Here is a 23,028-nt window from a genome sequence, read left to right on the forward strand (position 1 = left end):
GGTTTTTCTAATTATTGATTTTATTTCATCGAAACACGACGGCTTTATTATTTATCAGAGAAGGAAAATAATAAAGGAAGCAAATTGTGATGTTCATGGCTTTCTCTTTGCAAACGGGCTAAGCACTCTAAGTGAAAGCGGTTCCAAGCTAGGAAGAGTATTTGAAACCGGGTTGCGCATTGTTATTATTTTGAGAAATTTTTATTGTTCTTTCATAATTTTTTTTTATATCTAAGCTGATTTAAAAGCGAAATGGGAGAAACAAAACGAAAAATATGCTAGCTTATGTATTTATCATACGTATATTTTTCTGTTTTGTTTTATCAGAATCGGGAAAATAAATGTAATCCTTAAGATTTTTGTTTTTGTTAGATTGACACGTGTTGTTAGGACGGAATTTTGTCAGCCACAACGCATCATCAGACACAACAATAGTATTGCGTGGTCATATGGAGACATTATGAAGACAAGCTTGGGTGAAGTGAGCAAATAAAAGAAACCAACCAATGGCTATCGTCGGCACAAATACGTCGCAAACGAAGAAGCCGTCATCTCAGACGGTTTTACTGCTTCACACAATCATACACATACACATACACACAAGCACACATAAACACACTCAGAACCTAAAATTAACCAATCAGCTCGCTACAATTTCGATAGCCCGGATGTAGTAGGAATGATCTCGTGTGTTAGACTCGCGGGGTTTTTTTTTTTAATAAAGAAGGGGGGGGGCTTTTAAAAAATCTTTATCTTTTATTTTCTTATGTCTGTCCTTGTTACGTACGTAAGAAATTGATTTAACACTGACTGCTGGTTTATTTATTTATTTTTTCCAAAACTGTCGGTTTCAGAGAGTAAGTTGAATATAAAACCAAGACACTTATGGGATGGTTGGAGAATTCGTTGTTGAATAAAGTTGTTCAATACACCTGATCGATTTTGATGGTTGGCTTGTTTACTTTAGTGCTGATTTCTTCCAAAACCGACAAAAACAGAAATCTTGAAAGTAGATTATATTATCGCGCAACAGAGAAGGCATAATTGTCACTGCTAACCAGCTGCACAATAAATGTTTTTCAGTGACTAAATAAATGTTTTTTTCCGGTGCTTAACTAAGACGGTTTCAAATATTACTGGATGGTGTGTTAATTCACCCACAGGTGCCCTTCATCTGTCCAAATGAGCTAAAGAGGCCGGGTAGGGGAACTTATAAGTGGTCGGTCATCGTATATCACTGTTGAATATGTTATATACTAGACATACAAATAAAAAGGAAAGTTGTAAGTATAAAACTAAATTTACCATGCGTAGCCCGAGGACGGCGTTTGGCAGTAGGTCAACTAGATGATCGCCTAGGGTGCCAAAATCTGAGGACAACACAAAAATTCAAAGTAACTTGGATAAAATTCTAACAAAAATCTTAAAAACTTAAATTATAATAGAGAACAGAGGAGGCTGAATGATAGAGAGGGCTAAAGTGCGGAGACGGGAGGGCCTTGTGATGTTTTGATGCCCTGACACAAGATATGGCATAATTTCGTCAGATAACAGATTTACTAGGTGATATGCATAATCGTAAAACTATAGATACAGTGTGCACAAATTAACTGTAGATTTTCATTGCATTTTTCAGGAGGTGTAAAGAGGGTGATAGCCGAAGAAGGTGCGTATACTGTAGGGTTGAGCGGGTTATGCACATTGAAAGGTGAGAAGCGGCCACACATTTAGAACTGTTCAACGGTGCCTTGTATGCTAGGCCTTGTATGCTTTTATCAAACACACTTAAGACACACAATATAACTTACTGTGATCCTGTCAAGGGCCACGTTGCGCATTCCGGCAAACGGCTTATCATAAGGGTACAATGTAGAAGTTGAAGCAAATTATGTTTTCTCCTTTCTCTTAATTTGTTACAGCAAGTCTGAGCTTTCCTACTGATATACACAGCAGACATTCTTGTTTATCCCCAGATCTGTTTAAATCAGGCTGACCTATGATAAAAACGATTCCAGCAGTGATCATCCCGTCTTTTTTCCTTATATGTGGAATCCAGGAACGGCATTATCCAGTGTATTCATTTCTAAGATGGTAAAACACTCGTTGGATTGCAAGTCGCTAAACTCCACTAAAGCACGGCATATACTGCATTTAATTTCTGGTGGTGTGCATTCCAGCAGCCTTTAGAAATATATTTGGGCATTGGTAATTCTATTTTTGTATGCATGTGATTTTTATATTTGCTTAGTTTGAGAGCAAAGGACACTGTCCTAAATATGATTGAAGTGATGTAAATGTGTATGAGTGTTTGAGAGTGAATAAACATGTTATGTCAAGAACTATACTGGCTTTATCTTGCTGAACAAACAAATTCTACTCCTTGAATGCGGAGGTGAATTTTCATTTCGCATACGTTTCATTCACAAGGCAGATTGTCTGCAACTTGACGTAATCTTTTTTCTTCTTAGCTCATCTTCGCAAACAAAGACTTACGGGAAGGAATGTTCACTTCTGTTGCAGGGTTGCCGATTCGGGACAGACAGACTGCACGGGAAGGTAGGTTGATCAAGGCTGGACGTAGTATCCTTGATTTCCTTTCTTTTTCTTTTGTCTGCAAGGATGGTGCTGCGGGTGTCTTCAAAGGAGGCAGATGTCTGATGGACAAGCTTCATGGTCAGTAGCAAGAACAGCCCACTGGTGGTGACCAATGTGATAGGCGCCGTGAGAATTCTTTAGAGGGGTCCTTGTTCCCTTTTTTTGGTGCTCTTCTGTCACGGTGACCAGAAGAGAGTTCACTATACAGTGTGATCTGGCAAAATCGATGACCCTCTATCTTGGCAATGTGTCTGCGAGGCGTAGTGGTGCCTAACAAAATTGCTTCGATGCTGGTGACCTTCACCTACTCTAGGACCTTAACTTTAGTGACAGTCATTCGAATGGATGCTGAGGGTGATACGAAGGCAGCACTGATGGAATCGCTCCAAGAAGTCGTAGGTGGTGTCGATAGATGACCTAGATGGTCTTAGTCTTTGTCCCTGAGTAAGAGGCAGGTGCCTCATCTGGGACGTCACAGTCTGTGACTCCTTTGCCTCCCCCCTACATTCTGGATGCTGCGGTAAATGGGAGGATCACTGCTTCTATAACCGAACGGAAGAAAATCTATTAGTATCAAAGACCTATCAGTGAACTGTCTCTTCCAGCCTGTTACATCTGAGACATTTGGAAGGGCTAGGCCGCTAATAGCGAAGTTCTTGTCATCGTTGGCGGTACGCCTTTCCGAGGTGATCCCCGTGAGGGTGCTTGGCTGTTCTAATGCCTTAGCTTCGCCATCCCCCGTGATAATGCCATGAGCATGTTGACTTGCTTCAGTAGCTTCCACTGAATCTTGTGGTATGCGTCTAAGAGTTGAATTCATATCTTTCTTTCCTCTTTTCCTTCTTTCTTCTTGTTTTTCTTTTTTCGCTCATGTTTGTGTTTTTTCCGGTTTTGGATTTGCATTTTAATGTGGTCTTGTATTATATATGTGTCATATACATATGTGTTATGTATGTAATTTCTAAATTCAAATCTGAATTTTCATGGAATATTTATAAATTAAAATTGTACACATTAGATAATCCGTCAGGCTTAACCACACGACCAATTAAGAGGGATACAGAGTAATTTAATTTCTTGTTTGTCATTAAAACTGATTTGTTGTGTAAATTCAATTGTTTCAGTTTTGTGAAAAGCATGAATGTGACACATTTTTATTAACTTCGCCAATAAATTTAAATTTCTTAAAAAGATTATGGAAGTAATTTGGAGAAACATTAATTTCTGTCGAAAATGGGTCAAGGGGAGAGAACCGTTGTAGAATCTCTTCAAATTATTTTCAACACCATCAAACCCAAGAAAGTTGGAAGCTACTCGTGAAGCCTCTTCTTGCTCATTATTATGACATCGAATCGATCTCTTAATCATTTGTAACAATGTCTTATACGTGTGCTGTTGTGTATTGCTGGACTAGGGCTGGTCTCAAGTTCTCTTTTTAGAAAGACAAAATAAATAAATATAGACTTAGAGCAAACAATACAATTTTGAATTACGAAGTTTCTTGAGAATTTTCTTTTCTTTCCGTTTTTGATTGAAATAAAAAATTTCAATTTTCATTTATCCTTACAAATGAAATGAATAAACTTACAAAGACAGAGTCTCTAAAACAATACTCGCTTTTCATGCCTAGTGGTAATATGGTCAACAAAATTCACATCTGATGAGTGTGTTACCAATATTATTTGGCACAAGACAACGCATTCGGAAGAAGTTTATTTCATTAAATCGACACAGAGGTCTTGAATGATCGACCACAGAAAGATAAACGGTTATATTCTCAGCAGTATTTCAGCTAAACTATTCTACTTTAACTTCAAAATTATCATATATACGCGCTCACAAGTACGGAGTAAAATTAACATAATCCCCAGAAAAAAATATTTTCCCATTATAAAACTATGTGTTATAATTTTGCCAATGTTCCAAAGGAATTAAACATTTAAATACATTACCCTTAAAGAATGTATGAAAATGTATACCCTCATAGAGTCCATTATGTCTGGGAAGAAAGACGGAATGGTCTTGGCACGTCTTTGATCATATCTGTTCAATCAGATCCAACTCGGCACTAAACAACAGGTGACAAAGGGAACGAGACGAGGCAACCTACCATATATAAACTTAAGTATATACATACAGATGTGTTTGTTCCTGCATGACTGCTTGATGTCGGTTCCCTTTGACATCCCTGTAACTTAGCGGATCTTCCTTAATCCATTTTCTGTGACACATATTAGCTTTATCAGATGAAGATGGTGTACATAAAGGGCTATTGTTTGGAAGTATCCTGTCATAGAAACTTTCATGTCTGTGTCTTGGGAAGAGACCAAACCATTATCACGTTTTTTGACCTCAGATTAATTTGATTCTGAGAGATGTGGCCATTCTTTACCCCTAGTGAAGTCTTATCTAGCATGTATTTCCTATATACTTGGGTATTATATTTATTGCCAATCAGTTGCTTGGTGATGGCTGATCTCAGAATCTTGAACCTTACAGAGGAGGTGTCAAAAGATCGATGACAGGCGATATGTGATTCTTAAGAAGTTTCATTCATCTTGGTGAAACTGAGTTTCTAGAAGCACAATGGATATATTTGCATGCCTGACCCCCTCACCTAAATTTCTCCTATTTCCCATCATCTGTCTAACTGCAGTATTTTGTTACTGTAATTAAATGTGAGCAGAATGACATACTTCACCAGCTTTTCCTTGACAGCATGTACCATTCTCACCAAGTAGAACCATTTTGCTTGATATCTGTCCATCATTCTTAATACTGTCCTCTCTGCTTGTATTTTACATTGATCATCCTCTTGAATGGTAAGATTATTTTTCTGTCTCCACCACCTTCTTCGTCTCTCAATCTTTCCATGCACACTATGCCTGCTTCCCCACCATCCAATCCAATGTCATCTTTCTCTCATCCTTCTGCTGTCTGTCATTACTACCATTCTGATTCTCCCCACCCCCTACCTTTTTTTCTATACTGTCAGTCATCTCCTATTCTCCTTTACCCCCTTTCCATCTCATGTCTCATAGGTCACCCCATTCCATGTCCACCAGTTACTCTATCCACCCTTCAACCCTACCCAGTCTCTACAGTTGTCACCTACTCTTCCCTCTCTTCTTTATCATTTCTCAACACTTGTTCTTCATTCCTTATGTCCATCCTCTCATCCTAATACCATCTCTACCCATCTCTCACTTTCCCATGTATTCTTACTAACTCTATCCACTCTCATTCCCTCTTTTCCTGTCCCCACTCACTTCTACTCACCTCATACCTTTACAGTCCATCCTGACACCTTATCATTACTATTTCTATCTCTTTCTAGCCCCCCCCCCATTCACTCTTGCCCTCTTTTCTACAATATGAAAAGCTGTATAGTTCCTCTACAGCAAGTAACCTGTTCTGTTCTGTCCCCTCTCTTCTCTCATACTTTAACCTCTCGTCCCCTAGCATAAGGCTGCCTTCCTCACTACTACAGCTCCATTCAATCAAAAGGGATCTTAATCTTGCAAACTGCATGGTGACTTCACAACTAGTGGTGCTATGAGGGAAACAAAAGGGCACCCAGTCCACACTGTGAAGGGGTTGGCATTAGAAAGGACATCCATGCCAAAGTAGACATTGGAGTATATTGCAGTCTGTTGGATTCTATCTGACTCTCCGCATGGAACACGGATGATAATTCACACACAGGTGTATGCTTTGTGTTGATCCTGTGCTTAGATGTGCAAATTGTGGATTTTTCTTTCCTGGAGGATCATTTTCCATGTTATGTTTCTGTGGATTTATTACAACGGAAAGTGAGATCCTCTTTTAAAAGTATTTTCCTCATGTTTAGGAGTAAAATGACATTTTTGAACATTTAAAAAAAATTTCACTTATTTTGCTTACTCTTAATCCAAACATGGATTCCTGCCCTGGAATTGTGGGAAGAAATCTTCACATTGGTGGTGCAGCACCAACAAGAACAAATATGATTACAAAAATACCCCAATAAAAAAACTTTAAAATCATTTTGAAAATATTAACAGGTTTGAAAAATAAAAATAAAATGGAAAAAAAAAGAAAATTAACAATACTGAAGAGAGAGAAGCAGACATGAAGAAAATGGTGAGAATTCTGGTTTCAGATTTTGGCTCAAAACCAGTGATTTCAGGGTGGGGTTATTTTGATTACATCAACCCCAGTGTATAACTGGTACTTATTTCATCGACCATGAAAGGATGAAAGGCAAAGTCAACCTTGGTGGAATTTGAACTCAGAACACGAAGATGGACGAAATGCCACCAGTAACAATTCTGTCAGTTTGTTGCCGTCAAATGGTGAGAAAATTGAGAGAAACATTTACAGTGAGGAGACAAGCAATATGTCTGACCATTCTTTCATTTTTATATAAATTTTGTTTTTATTTATCCCCACATATTTTATCCCTGCTCAATGTAAAGTTTTTCTCTATTAAATGTATGAATAAAGACAATATTTAGAATACATTTGAATAACACAAAAGAGTTGGAAAATCTTCATCTGCAGACCGACATGAAAACCTCCATTGAGAATCAAAGAGCTGCAGAGGAACAGTGGGTAATCAAAAGCATCAAAGAGAACCCAAAAGTGTTCTCTTATTATGCAAATAAGCATAGAACTGCTGTCTCACCCATTGGTCCATTGATCGATGATAACGGCATTCCCAGACACGGTGCTAAAGAAATGGCAGGAATACTGCAGAAACAATACTGCTCTGTCTTTAGTGATCCCACTGATATTGACGTAAGAGAAGCGAACGAAGTTGATTCCCAACATAAAATCTTGGACATAACCTTCACTGCTTCAGACATCATAGCAGCAATAAATGAGGTCAAATACTATTCTGCCGTAGGCCCTGATAGATTCCCCGCTAGTCTCATGAAGGAATGTAGACACCAACTTGCAGTCCCTCTGACCAGATAGCTACACCAGACTCCAATCTGATTAGGCAGAGTTTCTACAGCTGGATGCCCTTCCTAATGCCAACCACTCCGAGAGTGTAGTGGGTGCTTTTACGTGCCACCGGCACAAAGTCCAGTCAGGTAGTACTGGCAACGGCCACGCTCGAAATGGTGTATTTGACGTGCCACCTGCACAAGAGCCAGTCCAGCGGTACTGGTAACGAACTCGCTTGAATGTCTTTTCACGTGCCACTGGCACAAGTGCGTGAATAAAATACAAATAGAACGGCCTATCAAAAATGTTAAATATAAATGGCTAAAAATTCAAAAACTACCAAAAACCTAATAGACAAATATAAAATAAGTAAAGGTAAAATATGTATATACTTGTTCCGTAACCAACGCTTCTTTATTATATATATATATGTGGTTGGCGTTAGGAAGGGCATCCAGCTGTAGAAACTCTGCCAAATTTAGATTGGAGCCTGGTGTTGCCATCCGGTTTCACCAGTCCTCAGTCAAGTCGTCCAACCCATGCTAGCATGGAAAGCGGATGTTAAACGATGATGATGATGATGATGATATATATATATATCAGTTTCTGATTGAGGTCCACAATGTCACAGATGAGGTCTCAGAAACAGGAACACCAATGGAGTGCCAGTTAATAATGAAGTCAAACCAAAAAGTTATATTTTGAAATCATTTAACACATGTTTCAGGTCTGTTTAATATATAAAAGGAAGTGCCTCGAATATGTAAGACCATCCTCAGTTAAGTAGGTTGGGTTAGAACCCAAGCTGTGTCCTCATGAAGTGCATTTGCATATTTCAGGACTCCAAAATTGTATGGAGGTTTTATTTGTTTAAGAGTTGAAAAATACTGGAAAATAGATTTTTTGGGGTAATTACATATTAAAACAGAAGATTGCAAAAACTTTTTTTGGCATTATTTATTCTCCATTTCACATTTTTCATTTTTTAATATGAGTTTACAAAGGCAAACATGTAAGGCATCATCTATTTGAAATTCATCAAACAGAGAATTAAAACAATACCAAATTTACATGGAGGGGAAACTTTAAGTAAAGTTTCATCCATGTGTAAATTTTGTATTATTTTAATGTACCTGTTTTTCCTAGATGTACATCTTTGCAACTCCTATTTGGAAATGAAACACGTGTAAAGGGGAATGAATGTCAAAATATTTCTCCATCATCTGTTTTGACACACACACACACACACACATATATATATATATATATATATATATATATATATATATATATATATATATATATATATATATGTGTGTGTGTGTGTGTGTGTGTGTGTGTGTGTGTGTGTGTGTGGTTTGTGAGATAATTGGAAATTTCAAAAATTGAATTGCGTTCAGCATATATTTTCAGCTGTTGCTGAGAATGTATGTTGAGATCAAATTATGATCATAAACGGTAACAATTACATAGCGCGCGTTCAGATACAGTCACGCACATATAGACAGACATACGTATGGAGAGCGGATGCTTGTTTATTGGTGGAAAAAAGTTTATCAAGGAACTCAAATATGCTCACACCGTCCAAGTACCATAAACTAGATTTCGATCTCTTCTCTTTTACATTCATCATTGTTTGAAATATTTAAAAAAAATGAAATTTACTTATTTCTTTGCAAAATATCAATTACAAGATGATTAAGATATGTAACGAAATATCAATTTGTTATATGAAAAATATTTTGTTAACATTTTCTATGGAGCAATATCCGTTTATAACAGCACTCGAACCAAATTACGACTCAGGCATGCTCTTAGTTTGATTTTTAAAAAATATATTTACTTCTTTAAGAAACAATTTCTTTCAAAACCTGTCTCTAATTTATAATATATCTTTAATTAAGAAGAAAAACAAAAAATTACACTATTTTACTATAAATAAATAACATCGAATCTTAGAGACGTCGGTGGTAATCTGTTGAGGTCTTTATTTTCTGATTTCTCTCCTAATAACAGAAATGAAGACCTGATTTTTATTAATTAATTCTGTCAGATATAAAAGTATTCGTGTGAGTGAAGAAAAACAAATAAAAGATATGGAAAAAGAGAAAATTCCCGGATCCAGATTAATATTTTCGTCCGTTTTAGAACCGAAGGATGATCTCGAAGAGGTATTTATATCAATTGACCTATAATAATAATAAGAATAATAATAATTATTTTAAACAAACCTAAGCTACACTCTTAAAACTGACAAATTATTTCCCTCTAAAATATTTATCAATCTTCTTAATTACTTATTGACATTCTGGTCGTTGTTCTTATTTTTTAATTAAATTTTCTATATTTTTCTCCTTTTCTCCTTTTTTCATTTCCTCTTTTATTATTTCTTTTTCGTTTCTAAAACTATAAAAGCTCTCATTCTTTAATGATAGTTTGCTTATGATTTTTCGACCGCCCTTCAATTTGTTCTCAGTAAATTTTAAAACCTTAATTGCATTCAGACTCAACGGTCTTTATGGACACAGTACCAGTAATATGCTGTAATTGATTCACTCGGAAATCTCTGTCCTGTATGAATTTGTTATGCCTGGGAAAGACTTCTAATTCTCGTCTTATTTCTTTAGAATAAAGTTTATAGCTACACAAATATGAAATGTGTCCACCACTTGATTTCTATTCTTCGTTTGGTCGGAGCCATTTCATTTTTGTTATTGACTTTTGGGAAAGGCATGAATGTTATCTAATATCGTTTTATTTCTCTTATGAATCAGAAGTTTTATTCAATAAAGCAGAATAATAGATAAGTGTCAGTTAAGCCATATTCCAAATTAAGTTTTGCTTCTGTGGTTGGAGACATATCATATGTGCAACTTGTCTCTTTTTTTTTCTTCCCTTTCTCATTCATTGTTTCTTATCCACCAAGATACCAGCTTGCCACGTTTCCTTTTATATTAAATAGAAGAATGGGTCAGCCTTTAAAATAGAAGGAAACTGAAATGTAACGTTCGTAAACAAAAGCGGAACTTGAAAATATAGAGCGATAGCTGTTTTTTTATTATATGAGATAGTAACGTCCTATCTTGGTCGCTGTCTCCCGTGAAAAGAGTCCTTATTTATTGTTGTCTCATAGAGGTGAAGCAATAATTTATGTTCAGGTGAGCTGAGTTTATGACCTGGTTTCAATTACCAGAGAAAAATAAAAAAGAAAAACATCAATGTCACAACATTATCGTTCTGCTGTTGCAAAGTCAAACCGTTTCGATATTATTTACTTTATCTTCCAACCATCGTTCTTTAAGTCGATAAAATAGATACCTGTTATGTACTTATGATGCAGGGTTCAAGCGACTGCCCCCTTCCCCACCAATGGACTTCTAATGTTAGAAATTAGTGTGATGAGTTGGCAGAAGCAGTGAGTCATCCTCATCATTTAGCGTCCGTTTTCCATGCTGGCATGGGTTGGACGGCTTGACTGGGACTGCACCAGGCTCCAGTCTATTTTGGCTGAGTTTTTACAGCCGGATGCCCTTCCTAATATCATAGAGTGTACTGGGTGTCTTTTATGTGTCACTAGCATGGGTGCCTTCTGAGTGTCACTGGCACAGGTGCCTTTCATGTGTCTCTGACACTGGCCACAGCTATGATTTCACTAAGCTTGATGTGTCTCCTCAAGCACATCAAAATCTTGGTCACTTGTCATTGCCTCCATGAGACTCAACATCCGAAGATCATTTATTGCTGAATTAATTCTACCCCTGTTTTATTTTTGAAACTTCTTAGGTCCCTTTCGTCCATCCAAGGTTGATAAAAGGGGTAACAAGTCATTGCAGTACACTATAAGCCATGTTCTACAAATTTGTGTGTTATGTTAATGTAGGATAAAAATATTTCTTATTTGTGCCCTTGAAAGAGTGAAAGACCTCCATCCAGGAATCACCAAGTTGCCCCATATAGATAGAACTTATGAAAACAAAACTTTAGAGTGATCCATGAATTCCACACATCACATATAACATGTATGATGGTAATCTCTTGTGGTCCAAGGTAGATGGTTCTGCAATATCTTGCTGAAGCACCTGCATGAATGATTTGTTTATAGCGATCGCATGTATGTGCTGTATATTATTAGCTCAGTTCCTCCATCAACTCGATGTTGCTTGAACATGTCCGGTGTTGAAGTGATTTGTAGAACAGTGTGAGCTGAAGTGTTTTACTAAAGAACACAACTTAGTCCAGTGATTGAAACCCCAGTCATGAGTGCAACACCACATAACATGGATATATATGGCTGCAAATTGGTCAAGCTGTAAGAGCAATGAATAAATTGCCTTGTGGTATTCATTCTCGCACCCTTTGTTCTGAGTTCGAGTTGTGCTGGGGTCAAGTTTTTCATCTTTTCAGTGTTGATAGGGTGGGGCATATTTTCTCCCTCTCCCTCTGGAATTGGCTGTCATTAAATCAGTCCTTGAAAGTGATGGGTTCTGCTGCCAGGTTTCAAGATGCCCACGATGTGCCAGATGTCTATTCCCCAGTGACTTGATCAGGAGTTGATGTCCCAATGGAAATCATATGACATACAGTGTACAGTTCATTTAGTTTATCAGATTATTTTGATCTGCTCAAAGCTGGAGGGAGAGGTTATTCTAATCTGAGTAAGTTTAGTTGCAATACCCTAATCAGGGCTCAGTGAATAGACCTACAGTATGTAAGTAGCCAGGTGAATGATTGAGAGCAACTCATAGGTTATCCAGATTGAATATGTGTAGTGGAGGATGTGCGAGATAATATATTGGTCATTGCATCTTAGCTTTTAGTGTATTTTCAATTTTTTACTGCAATGCTGAGAAATCAACAAATTTTTGAGTCAAGTTATATTGTGAGCATCTGTTCTGTATTAATCGAAATTAGACGGAAAGATTTACTAATTTGCAATGTTCATGGGTATGGTTATGTGTTTAAAGCTTTTGATTTCCCTGATTGTATTGGATCAATAAATTGTTACATAATCCATGAAAAGCCTAGGTATATTTTTTGCTCTCCAGAGCTCAGTCAAACCGTCCAACATATGCCAGCATGGAAAGCGGACGTTAAATGATGATGATGATGATGAGACAGAGGGGAATTTCTGATAGAGAAAATAACACTTTCAGATTAACTTTTATGAATTTAAAAATGTGTCCAAAATCTTTTGGCTCTTGAGTTGCTTTTCTAACTGTCTCTTGATTTACAATAAAATAGTACATATAGCAGAGTATTGAGTTCTATTTCTTGTATTTGTTTTACCAAACCTATATACATTGTGTGTGTGTGTATGTACACACACACATATATGAATGTATATATATATATATATATATATATATATATATATATATATATTAGGTTGGCAACTAAGCTCCTGCCGTTTTTTAAAAATTTAAATTTTTTAAAAGGTTTAATAAAAAATGACAACTAATTAATCAATAGTGTATTCACCCTTGTTGCTTACAACTTCTTCCCAACGTTTAATAAAATTTTCAATACCTCGTTGGTAGAAATCACCCAATTTCAACTCAAAAAATTAATCCAACCAAGCTCTGAATTCTGCATCAGTATTGAACGAAACTCCACGCATAGCATTTGAAAGAGATTGAAAGATGTGGAAATCCGTTGGTGCCAAATCAGGAGAGTACGGTGGGTGTAGCAGCACTTCCCAGTCATTCATTTGAATGGCTTCCTTGGTCATATTGGCGATATGAGGACAGGTGTTATCGTGCAGTAGAAGAACTCCATGCTGACGATTAGGTCTTTTCTCTTGAATAGCCGTGTTGAGTCGTTCCATCTGTTGAACATAGAGTTCCATGTTGACAGTTTGGTTCTGTTCAAGCAATTCGTAATGGATAATCCCTTCCCAGTTCCACCATACACACAACTTTGTTTTATGCGGATGAAGTTCTTGTTTCACGCGTGGTGTCGCTTGTTTACCTGGGCTAAGCTATTCCTTACGCTGCTACATATTGATGTACAGGCACCATTTTTCGTCACCAGTAATAATTCGGTAAAGAAAATCATTGCTTGTGTCCATGGGTTGAGCAGTGACGAGCAAGCAAACCAGTGGTGATTGTGGCTTGTTGATTTTTGTTGTTGTCACTTAAAGCGAACCTTTCCCATCGAGTGAAGATGCTTCTCTATAGCAGTATGGGATCATTCCATTTTCTCTGACAATTCCTTTGTCGTTTGACGAGAATCTTTGTGCAAAAGTTGGTTTAATCGCTCTTCATCGAACTCAACTGGATGGCCAGAATGAGGTGCGTCTTTGAGGTCAAAATTTCCGTTTTTGAACTTGGCATACCAATCACGAGCGGTTCTTTCAGCTATGGCACCCTCTCCAGACACAGCATAAATGTCGCGAGCAGCTTTTGCAACCTTAGAACCTTGATTAAAAGCAAAAAGAATGAGGTGTTGAAAATGCTCGTTTTTCTTAACTTGGACATTCCATTTTAATGATCTGAAAATAAACAAAAATTAACCAAAATTAACTAGAAAAAAGAAAAAAAATAGATTCCAAAATGATTCAAAAATAGAATTCTCGAGAAAAATAGATTCCAAAATTAAAAAAAGGGCGGGAACTTAGTTCTCAACCCAATATATACACATACACATATGTATGTGTATACGTATATTCATCCATGTATACATTTATACACACATATATATATGATTATATATATGTGTGTATGTGTATATGTCCACTCGTGTGTACGTAGTAGTGCATGGCAGCATGCACTGTAACCGAGTGTTGTTGCATCCCCCATTTGTTTGTGAACCCTTTGTACCACTCATACGTAAGCCTTCCAACCCATGGGTCTGTCTAGGGTAGTCATTGATGGTGAGGGTTTTAAGAGGTGGGGGTGCAAATCCTACCTTAACCTCTTTTAGTTAAAACATGCAGAGGAAATGTTGGGTCCCCACACAGCACAAGAGCAACAGGAAATGAAGTGTTTTGCTAAAGAGCACAACATCCTGCCTGGTCTGCGAATTGAACCCATGATCAAGCAGTTGTGAGTGTAACACCCTAACCACTAGGCCATGTGCCTTCACATACACACATGTATGCATGTGTGTGTGTATGTATACATACATATAAATATGCTACACACCTATACACACAAACATACACACACACACACACTATCAAGTTTAAACTGGAGGAAAGTTCTGCTCAGTGCTTTGTTATCTATATCCCAAAGAGGTGAGAAATTTAAGCGAACCCTAGCGCCATGCTTTCTTTTCACTGGATTACTTGTTTTCTATTAATTCTGTTGCAGAAGTGTGAAAGATTCTATGCAGTGTTGACCAGTATCACAAATGGACTCTCAGAAAGAGAATGCAATGATGCATTAAATGCCCATGTAAGTATCCTACAACCAGACCTATTTTGATCAATTTCTAGGCCTTTTTTCACATTAAACAGATGCTAGAGCCTGACTGGCTCCCATGCCGGTGGTGTGTAAAAAGCACCATTCAAGTGTGGCTGATGCCAGTACTGCTTGATAGGCCCGCATGCTGGTGGCACATAAAAGCACCATTCAGGTGTGGTCAATGCCAGTTCTGCCTGACTGGCCCTTGTGCAGGTGGCGCATAAAAAAGCACCCACTACACTCTTGGAGTGGTTGGCATTAGGAAGGGCATCCAGCTATAGAAACTTTGCCAGATCAGATTGGAGCCTGGTGCAGACTTCTGGCTTGCCAGCCCTCAGTCAAACCGTCCAACCCATGCCAGCATGGAAAGTAGACATTAAATGATGATGATGAATTCTTCAATTCTTTAATTTTTGAAAATTATTTCTCAACACATTTATATTTATCGAAAGATATAAGAAAGTATGGTTTCCAAAAGGTTAGAGATTAATGCATGGAATCCATAAGTGATCCATTCATTTAAATGGATTCACATTTATAATCTTTGAAGTTTTTTTTATTAATTTCTTGTATGTTTTTTTTTTCTCTTCCAGGTGGGGAAAGGCCCAAACCAACATGAAGAAATGCAGCTGGGCCAATTATATGCCATACTTGTTGAACCTAAAATGGCAGCTAAGGTAAAGAGTGATTTGTAGCTCCAAGTTATTTCTGATTGAACAGTTTCCTGTCCTGCAGGTAGCTGATTGTTATTGTTTAGCACTAATCCAGTTGAGCAATGGTGAAGAAGGCACACAGCTACGACTGTCCCTTCTGGTCTTCAGACATGGCGTACTCGTGGTTACATTATGTGAAGGTGCATGGCTTACTGATTAAGAGCATTTGGCTCATGATCAAAAGGTCATGAGTTCAATTCCCAGCAGCACATTGTGTCCTTGAGCAAGACACTTTACTTCATGTTGCTCCAGTCCACCTAGCTGGCAAAAATGAGTTGTACCAGGAATTCAAAGGGCCTGCCTTGTCCCATCCTGCATCATGTGTTAAGGGTATGTGTCTGTGGAGTACTCAGTCATTTGCTTGTTAATTTCACGAGCAGGCTGTTTCATTGATTGAATCAACTGGAACACTTGTGACCGATGGAGCACCAAGACGACAACCACGGCAATGATTGTAATATATCTTTTTGTTTAAGATGGTATTATGTATTCTAGTTGCTTTTTCTAGTGAATTATACAACCATGTAGAGGCGTTCTCATTGGTTTCTAGATAGTTGATTGAATTCATGTAATCCATGCTATATATATATATATATATATATATATATATATATATAAGGCGCAGGAGTGGCTGTGTGGTAAGTAGCTTGCTTACGAACCACATGGTTCCGGGTTCAGTCCCACTGCATGGCACCTTGGGCAAGTATCTTCTACTATTCTACTATAGCCTTGGGCCGACCAAAGCGTTGTGAGTGGATTTGGTAGACGGAAACTGAAAGAAGCCCGTTGTATATGTGTGTATATATATATATATATATATATATATATATATATAGCGACGTTACTAGTGCCAAGCTGCATCGTCCCCTTTACCTTTCCCTTGGTTAACACTGGTGGCGTGGAGCGGGGAGACCGGTATGCATGAGTAACTGCTGGTCTTCCATAAACAACTTTGCTGAGACTTGTGCCTTGGAGGGTAACTTTCTAGGTGCAATCCCATGGTCATTCATGACCAAAAGGGGTCTTTACCCTCTTTTCCCTGATATGTATATTTCATATATGTATGTGTATTTTTTTTACAGATGTACCGTGACATGACATTAGTCAGCAGGGATGGAATGGTGCTTGTCCAAGGTTTCCTTAGTAAAATCATTCATGACAAATGGCTAAAAATACTTCAACCAGTTAAAGTACAGGTAATTGCCTCCTCCTCCTCCTCCTCCTCCTCCTCCTCCTCCTCCTCCTCCTCCTCCTTCTAATCTTGCTGGATTGATTTTTTCTTTTGTTTCTGTCTGGTATTGAATAAATGAACATAGGTTGGCAATGGTTGGGGTGGGTGGTGGCTCAGCTTCATATTAGGGGATGAGGGGATTACTGTAAGAGAGTTGGGGGTAGAACAAGTTACTACCCAGGGATCTGCATTACTGCTGGAAAAAGGAGGGTGATGGGAGAATTCCGAAGAATGATGGTGGTGGAGAGACAAGTAGCAGGATTAGTAAAGATGATAGAGTTTCTGGGTTGGGTGGGGAGAGAGGACAAGGGGTAGGCATGATGCATAAGGGGAGGGAGTTTTACTGTAATGAGTAGGGAACCCAGAATATAACTCTTCTAGAACTCAGTTTTTCTTGGGGGTGCACCAGAAATCCTGGCCCTTTGATATATAGATACTCAATCAGTTCTGAAGTGATATGCTTCATTAAACCATTGAAGATGGTAAATTAGTAGGGATGTAGTGAGATGATACAATAATCTTCTGGGACTTCTTTATTTTGTAAAGTATTGTTGCATAACCAGCCAACTCAAAAAGTGCCCTTGGATCATGGGGCAAAATGCTGTGTTTGAGGAGACCTATAGAATCAAGTACATCAACATCAAAATGAAATCAAATCACAACCGAATGGAAATTGTAGTTGTGGTCCCCGTGCTGGTGGCACGTAAAAAGCATCATCCAAACGCGACCGATGCCAGCGCTGCTTTGACTGGCTCCCATGCCGGTGGCATGTAAAAAGCACCATCTGATCGTGGTTGATGCCAGCCCCCTCTAGCCCCTGTGCTGGTGGCATGTAAAAACACCCACTACACTCGGAGTGGTTGGCATTAGGAAGGGCATCCAGCTGTAGAAACATTGCCAGATCAGACTGGTGCCTGGTGCAGCCTCCTGGCTTTCTGGATCCCAGTTGAACCGTCCAACCCATGCCAGCATGGAAAACGGACATTAAACGATGATGATGATGATGATGATGATAATTGGCTTGTTTATTTATTTCTATTATTGTTTATTATGATCTTTGCACAGATGTGGTTCCATAACGAATGAAGCTTATCTGAGGGGGATTGTTGTTAGTTGGAACCTATTATGAGGATTTATTCCTTAACACTTGTTTGTTTATTACAATTGCATATTCTTTTGTTCTCAGATTTTATGGCTGATGAGGGAGTTTGTGAAGAATGCAGTTGTTGGATCTGATGGCACATGTTTCGCATTAATTCGGCAGATAGCTGGTCAGTTTTCTCTCATTTACCTACACTGATTTTTTTTTTTCTTAGTTTATTTCTTTCATTTTTATTCTTATAATATTATTTTTTCATTAACAGATTTCCAAAAAAAAAAAAAAAAAAGAAAATATTTTGGTTTGCTAAAAGATTGTATTGCTGCATTTAAATATTTGTATTCTTATTTTTATTTTCTTTCTTTTCTTTATGCTCATTCACCTCTCAATCTCTCTCTTTCTCTCTCTCTCTCTCTCTCTCTCTCTCTTTCTCTTATTATTCTTACGCTACTCATGTATTCTTTCTCTCTCTCTTTTAAACACTTCTTCCCCACTTTTTTCTTCCATTTGAATCTCTAATTCTCTCTCACTTCTGTTATTTATTCACTGTCTCTCAACCCCCCCTCTCTCCCCTATTCGTTACCCTGTCTTTTCCTAGCTTGATGTCTCTCTCTCTCTCTTTCTCTCTCTCCCCCTCCCTCTCATTGTGTCTTTCTCTGTTATTAACTAGTTTATTTTCACAAACTATCAATCCATTTTTTTCTTTCTTCTTTTCTCTCCCAATTTGAAATATTCTTTAATAACTGAATGGATAAGGTGTTAGACAACTTATTCAGTGCTTACGAATTCATATTCTGGTTCTGCTGTCTGTTTATAGAATGTCCCATATTTCCAGGATGGCATTGGTTGGAGGTTCTTCTGCATTTCTTTTACAGTTATCAGAGTTTTTACAACCTGATATCACTTCTTCCAATTTTCTGAAGACACAAGATGAAAAGGGTGTAGGGGGGGGGGGGGGGTAATATATTGCGGGATCTTCAGGTACAATTTATAGAAATAACAAAATTTGTTATTTTTAAGTTTGTTTATTATTTTTCTTCTCTTCTCTTTATTTTAAGGTGGAGATGTTAGTCCCAAAAATTTGTGGCTTGCTGAACAGATGTTAGACTTACTCTCTGAAAATCGGTAAGATTAAAATGATTTTTTCTTTGACAAAGCTTGCTTAATGTAAGAGCCATAGATGCTGGTTGAGTGTTATCATCATCATCATCATGCATTCGTTTTTTTTTTAATGCTGGCAATCTTATTAACGATGAGAGTGACTTGGCTGTGTCCCAGTCTGCTAAATATTTTAAGCATCAATAAAAATCCAATGAAAGTACCTAAATTTTGCAAAACATTTATTTTGAAATTAACGATTAAAAATAAATTTAAAAAAAAAAAAAAAGAAATGACAAAATTCTCAAGAATTTCTCAAATGCTTGAAAATGTTCATGTGTTCTAATTGTTTGTAGAGCTTGGTTAGAGAGATTCCCCACTCTGATGGCTGCCAGTGTGTATACCTATCTTCGTATCATCATTGATCATGGTAATCCAGCTTATGCTAATCTCAGGAATCGAGAAGTGGAATTCTGTGTCAGTTTATTGCGTGATAAGGTAAAAACAAAACATTCAAATGAATAAAAGAACCTCTTTACTCTGTGTGTTTATATTTGTAGGTGTATACATGTGTATATATGTGTGTGTATATATATATATATATATATATATATATATATATATATTTGTAGGTGTATACATGTGTATATATGTGTGTGTATATATATATATATATATATATATTTGTAGGTGTATACATGTGTATACATATATATATATGTGTGTGTGTATATATACACACACATATATATATATATTTGTAGGTGTATTTATATATTTTACATGTTTTTAAATGGCATCATAGTGATGAGGAGACTGGTTTGTGTTGGAGTAATTTTTTTTCCTTGCATATGGATGCCTTTCTGCTGTTAACTTCTCAGCTATGATTTAGGAACCTGTTGCAATTTTTTGCCAGAGATGTGGGAAACAAGCTTACAGTTTGTGTTGTTAAAATCCTGCTTAAATTCTAGCCAAGCCTTTTATCTTTCTTGTGGTCTGGAGGGCTGTTTGATATAGCAAGCAGGACAAGATGTTTGACCTAAACATTGTTCCCTCTAATTTTTAATGGCCTGTGTACACAAAATACTACCTTGTGTAAATTCTAAATTCTATCCAAAGTTTGTGCACTAAAGTTTTGGCTACCTGAAAATACTGCTTTCAAACACTGAGGACACCCTTTTGTGACCAATTTTGTGTTTGTGTTTCAATTCATTTGAAAAGTAATTAAGAATTTGTAAAGGTTTGTTAAAAATACCCAACTTCTTTATTATTAATCTAGAGTTTGGAACATAAATTATTAAATAGTTTTGTCATAAAATTTTTGTAGAATGTTGAAACACATGGACAGATTTCTTTAATATGACCACAAGTGGAATGGTATCTCAAGAGTTGAGATAATTTTTGCATATATCTGATTGATAATATGCAAATGTCTTCTTGATAGTTGGTAATGCTTAACTCCAGCTGCATGGAATGATGAAGTTAAGAGAGAGAAACATCTTCCTCTCAGAACATCTATCAGTTGGTGATAAGATCATCTTAGGTGATCTGGTACCTATTCTTGGCAGCTAGGTAAATTGGGGTGAAGTAGAATGAAATGTTCTGTCCAGAAACACAAGACGTAGCAATAAATGTGAACTCCTGATCTATGAGCAGAGGTATGGCTGATTACCTTATTCATTCAGTAATCTCACTTCTCTGTGCTGTTGGTGCTGCTCTTGTTTAACCCAGAACAACTCTATGACCAAATGTGGGATTATCCTAGTTTTTATTTATACTTACTGTATCTAGTCTTAAATTCTCTAGCGTGTCCTTTCTCTTAAAGATGATGGGTTAGGGTTAGGTGTAATTTGAAAGATGGTGGGTTGTAATTTGAAAGAGCTAACTCTTATGCACTGTTTCCTTGTATCCGATTTCACCCACAAGTTTTGATCAAACCTGAGATTGGGATACAAAACAATCGCTCCAACATATCATGCATAATTGTGAAGTGAATTTCTTAATTGCTTGACTGTGTTTGACCCTTTGATATTCCTTGTCTGTTTCATTTCTTTGTTTTTCAGTTTATTGACTGTGTTAATATAATAGGACGTGATTTGGCCAGGGTGTTGCAGAATGTGGCCAGAATCCCTGAATTTGAAAAGTTGTGGCGTGATATAATGTACAACCCAACTTCATTAAATCCCAATTTTACAGGTAAAAAAAAAAATCTTTTTCTCCCATCCATTCTGATTCTCTCTACCTACTACTACTACTACTACTACTACTACTACTACTACTACTACTACTACTACTACTACCATCATCCAGTCAATGTATTGTAACTATTAAAAACAGTTGAACCAAGGATTGGATAGGGTGAGTGGGTAGGTAAGTTTGCAAAGGGGTGGGAGGGAGGTGGAGTGGAGACAATGTAATGAGTGGACAGAAAAGAAAGGGTGGGAGTTGTTGGGGGGATATGCTGTGGGAAAGAGATTCAAGAGGGACACATTGTGTGCAAGCAGGTTTGTGAGGGTGCAAAGGGAATTAGAGGAAAAGGAAATGCAGTGAGTGATGAACTTAGGTAGCGGGGACAAGCGACTAGGCTCTATCTGGGGATGAGTGATTAGGTTCTATCTGGGGACGAGCGACTAGGCTCTATTTGGGGACGAGTGACTAGGCTCTATTTGGGGACGAGTGATTAGGTTCTATCTGGGGACAAGCGACTAGGCTCTATCTGGGGGACGAGCGACTAGGCTCTATCTGGGGGACGAGCGACTAGGCTCTATCTGGGGACGAGCGACTAGGCTCTATCTGGGGAGGAGCGACTAGGCTCTATCTGGGGAGGAGCGACTAGGCTCTATCTGGGGACGAGTGACTAGGCTCTATCTGGGGACGAGTGACTAGGCTCTATCTGGGGAAGAGCGACTAGGCTCTATCTGAGGACAAGTGACTAGGTTCTATCCCACTCCGCCAGATATTTTAAGCATGTTTGCTGTAATTCCTGATGGGCTTTCTCCTTAATTGCTTTATCATTTATGCTACTGTCATGCTACTGGATAGCTGGTCCCTTTGTGGGGGGGTCCACATTAGGAAGACTCTCCTTTTCCCATGCCTTCTTTGTATTTTGCTGCTCTTCATAGTGATACTTCCAATCCTGTTTCTCTTTTCTTTTTTTCTTTCTAAACTAATTACAGTTAGAAAACATTCCCCGTTTTATATAAGGTCTTATTTCTTGTTTGATGCATAAATTTATAGAACTTTATAAAATTGGTTTATTATGCTAAAAATTTTGGTTGTCTAAATTTTACTTCCATAGTTAAGTGTAATGCTTGAACAAATGTAGCAGACATAATAAAACTGTAGAAAATAATTCCACTACTGAAATAATATATTGCTAAATCTCTCACAGAGATTTATGCAGTAGCAGCATGATAAAGTGATGGTATGTTGTCAACTTAATGTGACAGTCCCATGAAAGGGAAGACTGCTACTGTTATTTAGCCCTAGGAAACACCATTTCCTGTTGGACTTGACACATAAGGATACAGGAAATGTGTCAAGTCCAACAGGAAACAGTGTTTCCTAGGACTAAATAACAGTAGCAGTCTTTCCTTTCATGGGACTGTCACGTTAAGTTGACAACATACTATCACTTTAATTCTGCCATTGTTACCTTCTCTGGTGGTTGAGTTTATTTTAAGTTTTATTTACCTGTCTCTCTTTGGCAGACTGTATTTGCAACAAAAAACAAAACAGACAACTTATTTTACTTAAGATCTCTGTATGCCATTAATGTTTTTCTCTCCATGTTACGCCATTAATGTTTTTCTCTCTCCATGTTATAGGTATTGTACAGTTGTTGCAAGCTCGATCCTCCAGACGTTTGCTAATGAGTCGTCTCACTCCTGACATGGAAAACAAATTGATGTTTTTAACAACCAAGGTGATGTCAAGTTTTTCACATGTCTCAAATTC

General features: G+C 37.5%; 1 protein-coding gene across 1 annotated transcript in view; it reads left to right on the forward strand.

Annotated features, from left to right (window-relative positions):
* Nucleotides 1-9,087: 9,087 nt before the first annotated feature.
* The window catches only part of LOC106874043 (integrator complex subunit 3), a 49,067-nt gene continuing 35,126 nt past the window's right edge, over nucleotides 9,088-23,028 (forward strand). Inside the window, exons 1-9 of the mRNA XM_014921606.3 lie at nucleotides 9,088-9,698; nucleotides 14,838-14,921; nucleotides 15,524-15,607; nucleotides 16,726-16,839; nucleotides 18,061-18,145; nucleotides 19,032-19,098; nucleotides 19,428-19,569; nucleotides 21,135-21,267; nucleotides 22,899-22,996. Of these exons, the coding sequence (XP_014777092.2) occupies nucleotides 9,624-9,698; nucleotides 14,838-14,921; nucleotides 15,524-15,607; nucleotides 16,726-16,839; nucleotides 18,061-18,145; nucleotides 19,032-19,098; nucleotides 19,428-19,569; nucleotides 21,135-21,267; nucleotides 22,899-22,996 (882 nt within the window). The 5' untranslated portion in view covers nucleotides 9,088-9,623. The remainder of the gene's footprint in view (nucleotides 9,699-14,837; nucleotides 14,922-15,523; nucleotides 15,608-16,725; nucleotides 16,840-18,060; nucleotides 18,146-19,031; nucleotides 19,099-19,427; nucleotides 19,570-21,134; nucleotides 21,268-22,898; nucleotides 22,997-23,028) is intronic.

Source organism: Octopus bimaculoides, chromosome 16 (assembly GCF_046866305.1).
Source record: "Octopus bimaculoides isolate indiv1 chromosome 16, ASM4686630v1, whole genome shotgun sequence".
Taxonomy (NCBI): Eukaryota; Metazoa; Mollusca; class Cephalopoda; order Octopoda; family Octopodidae; genus Octopus; species Octopus bimaculoides.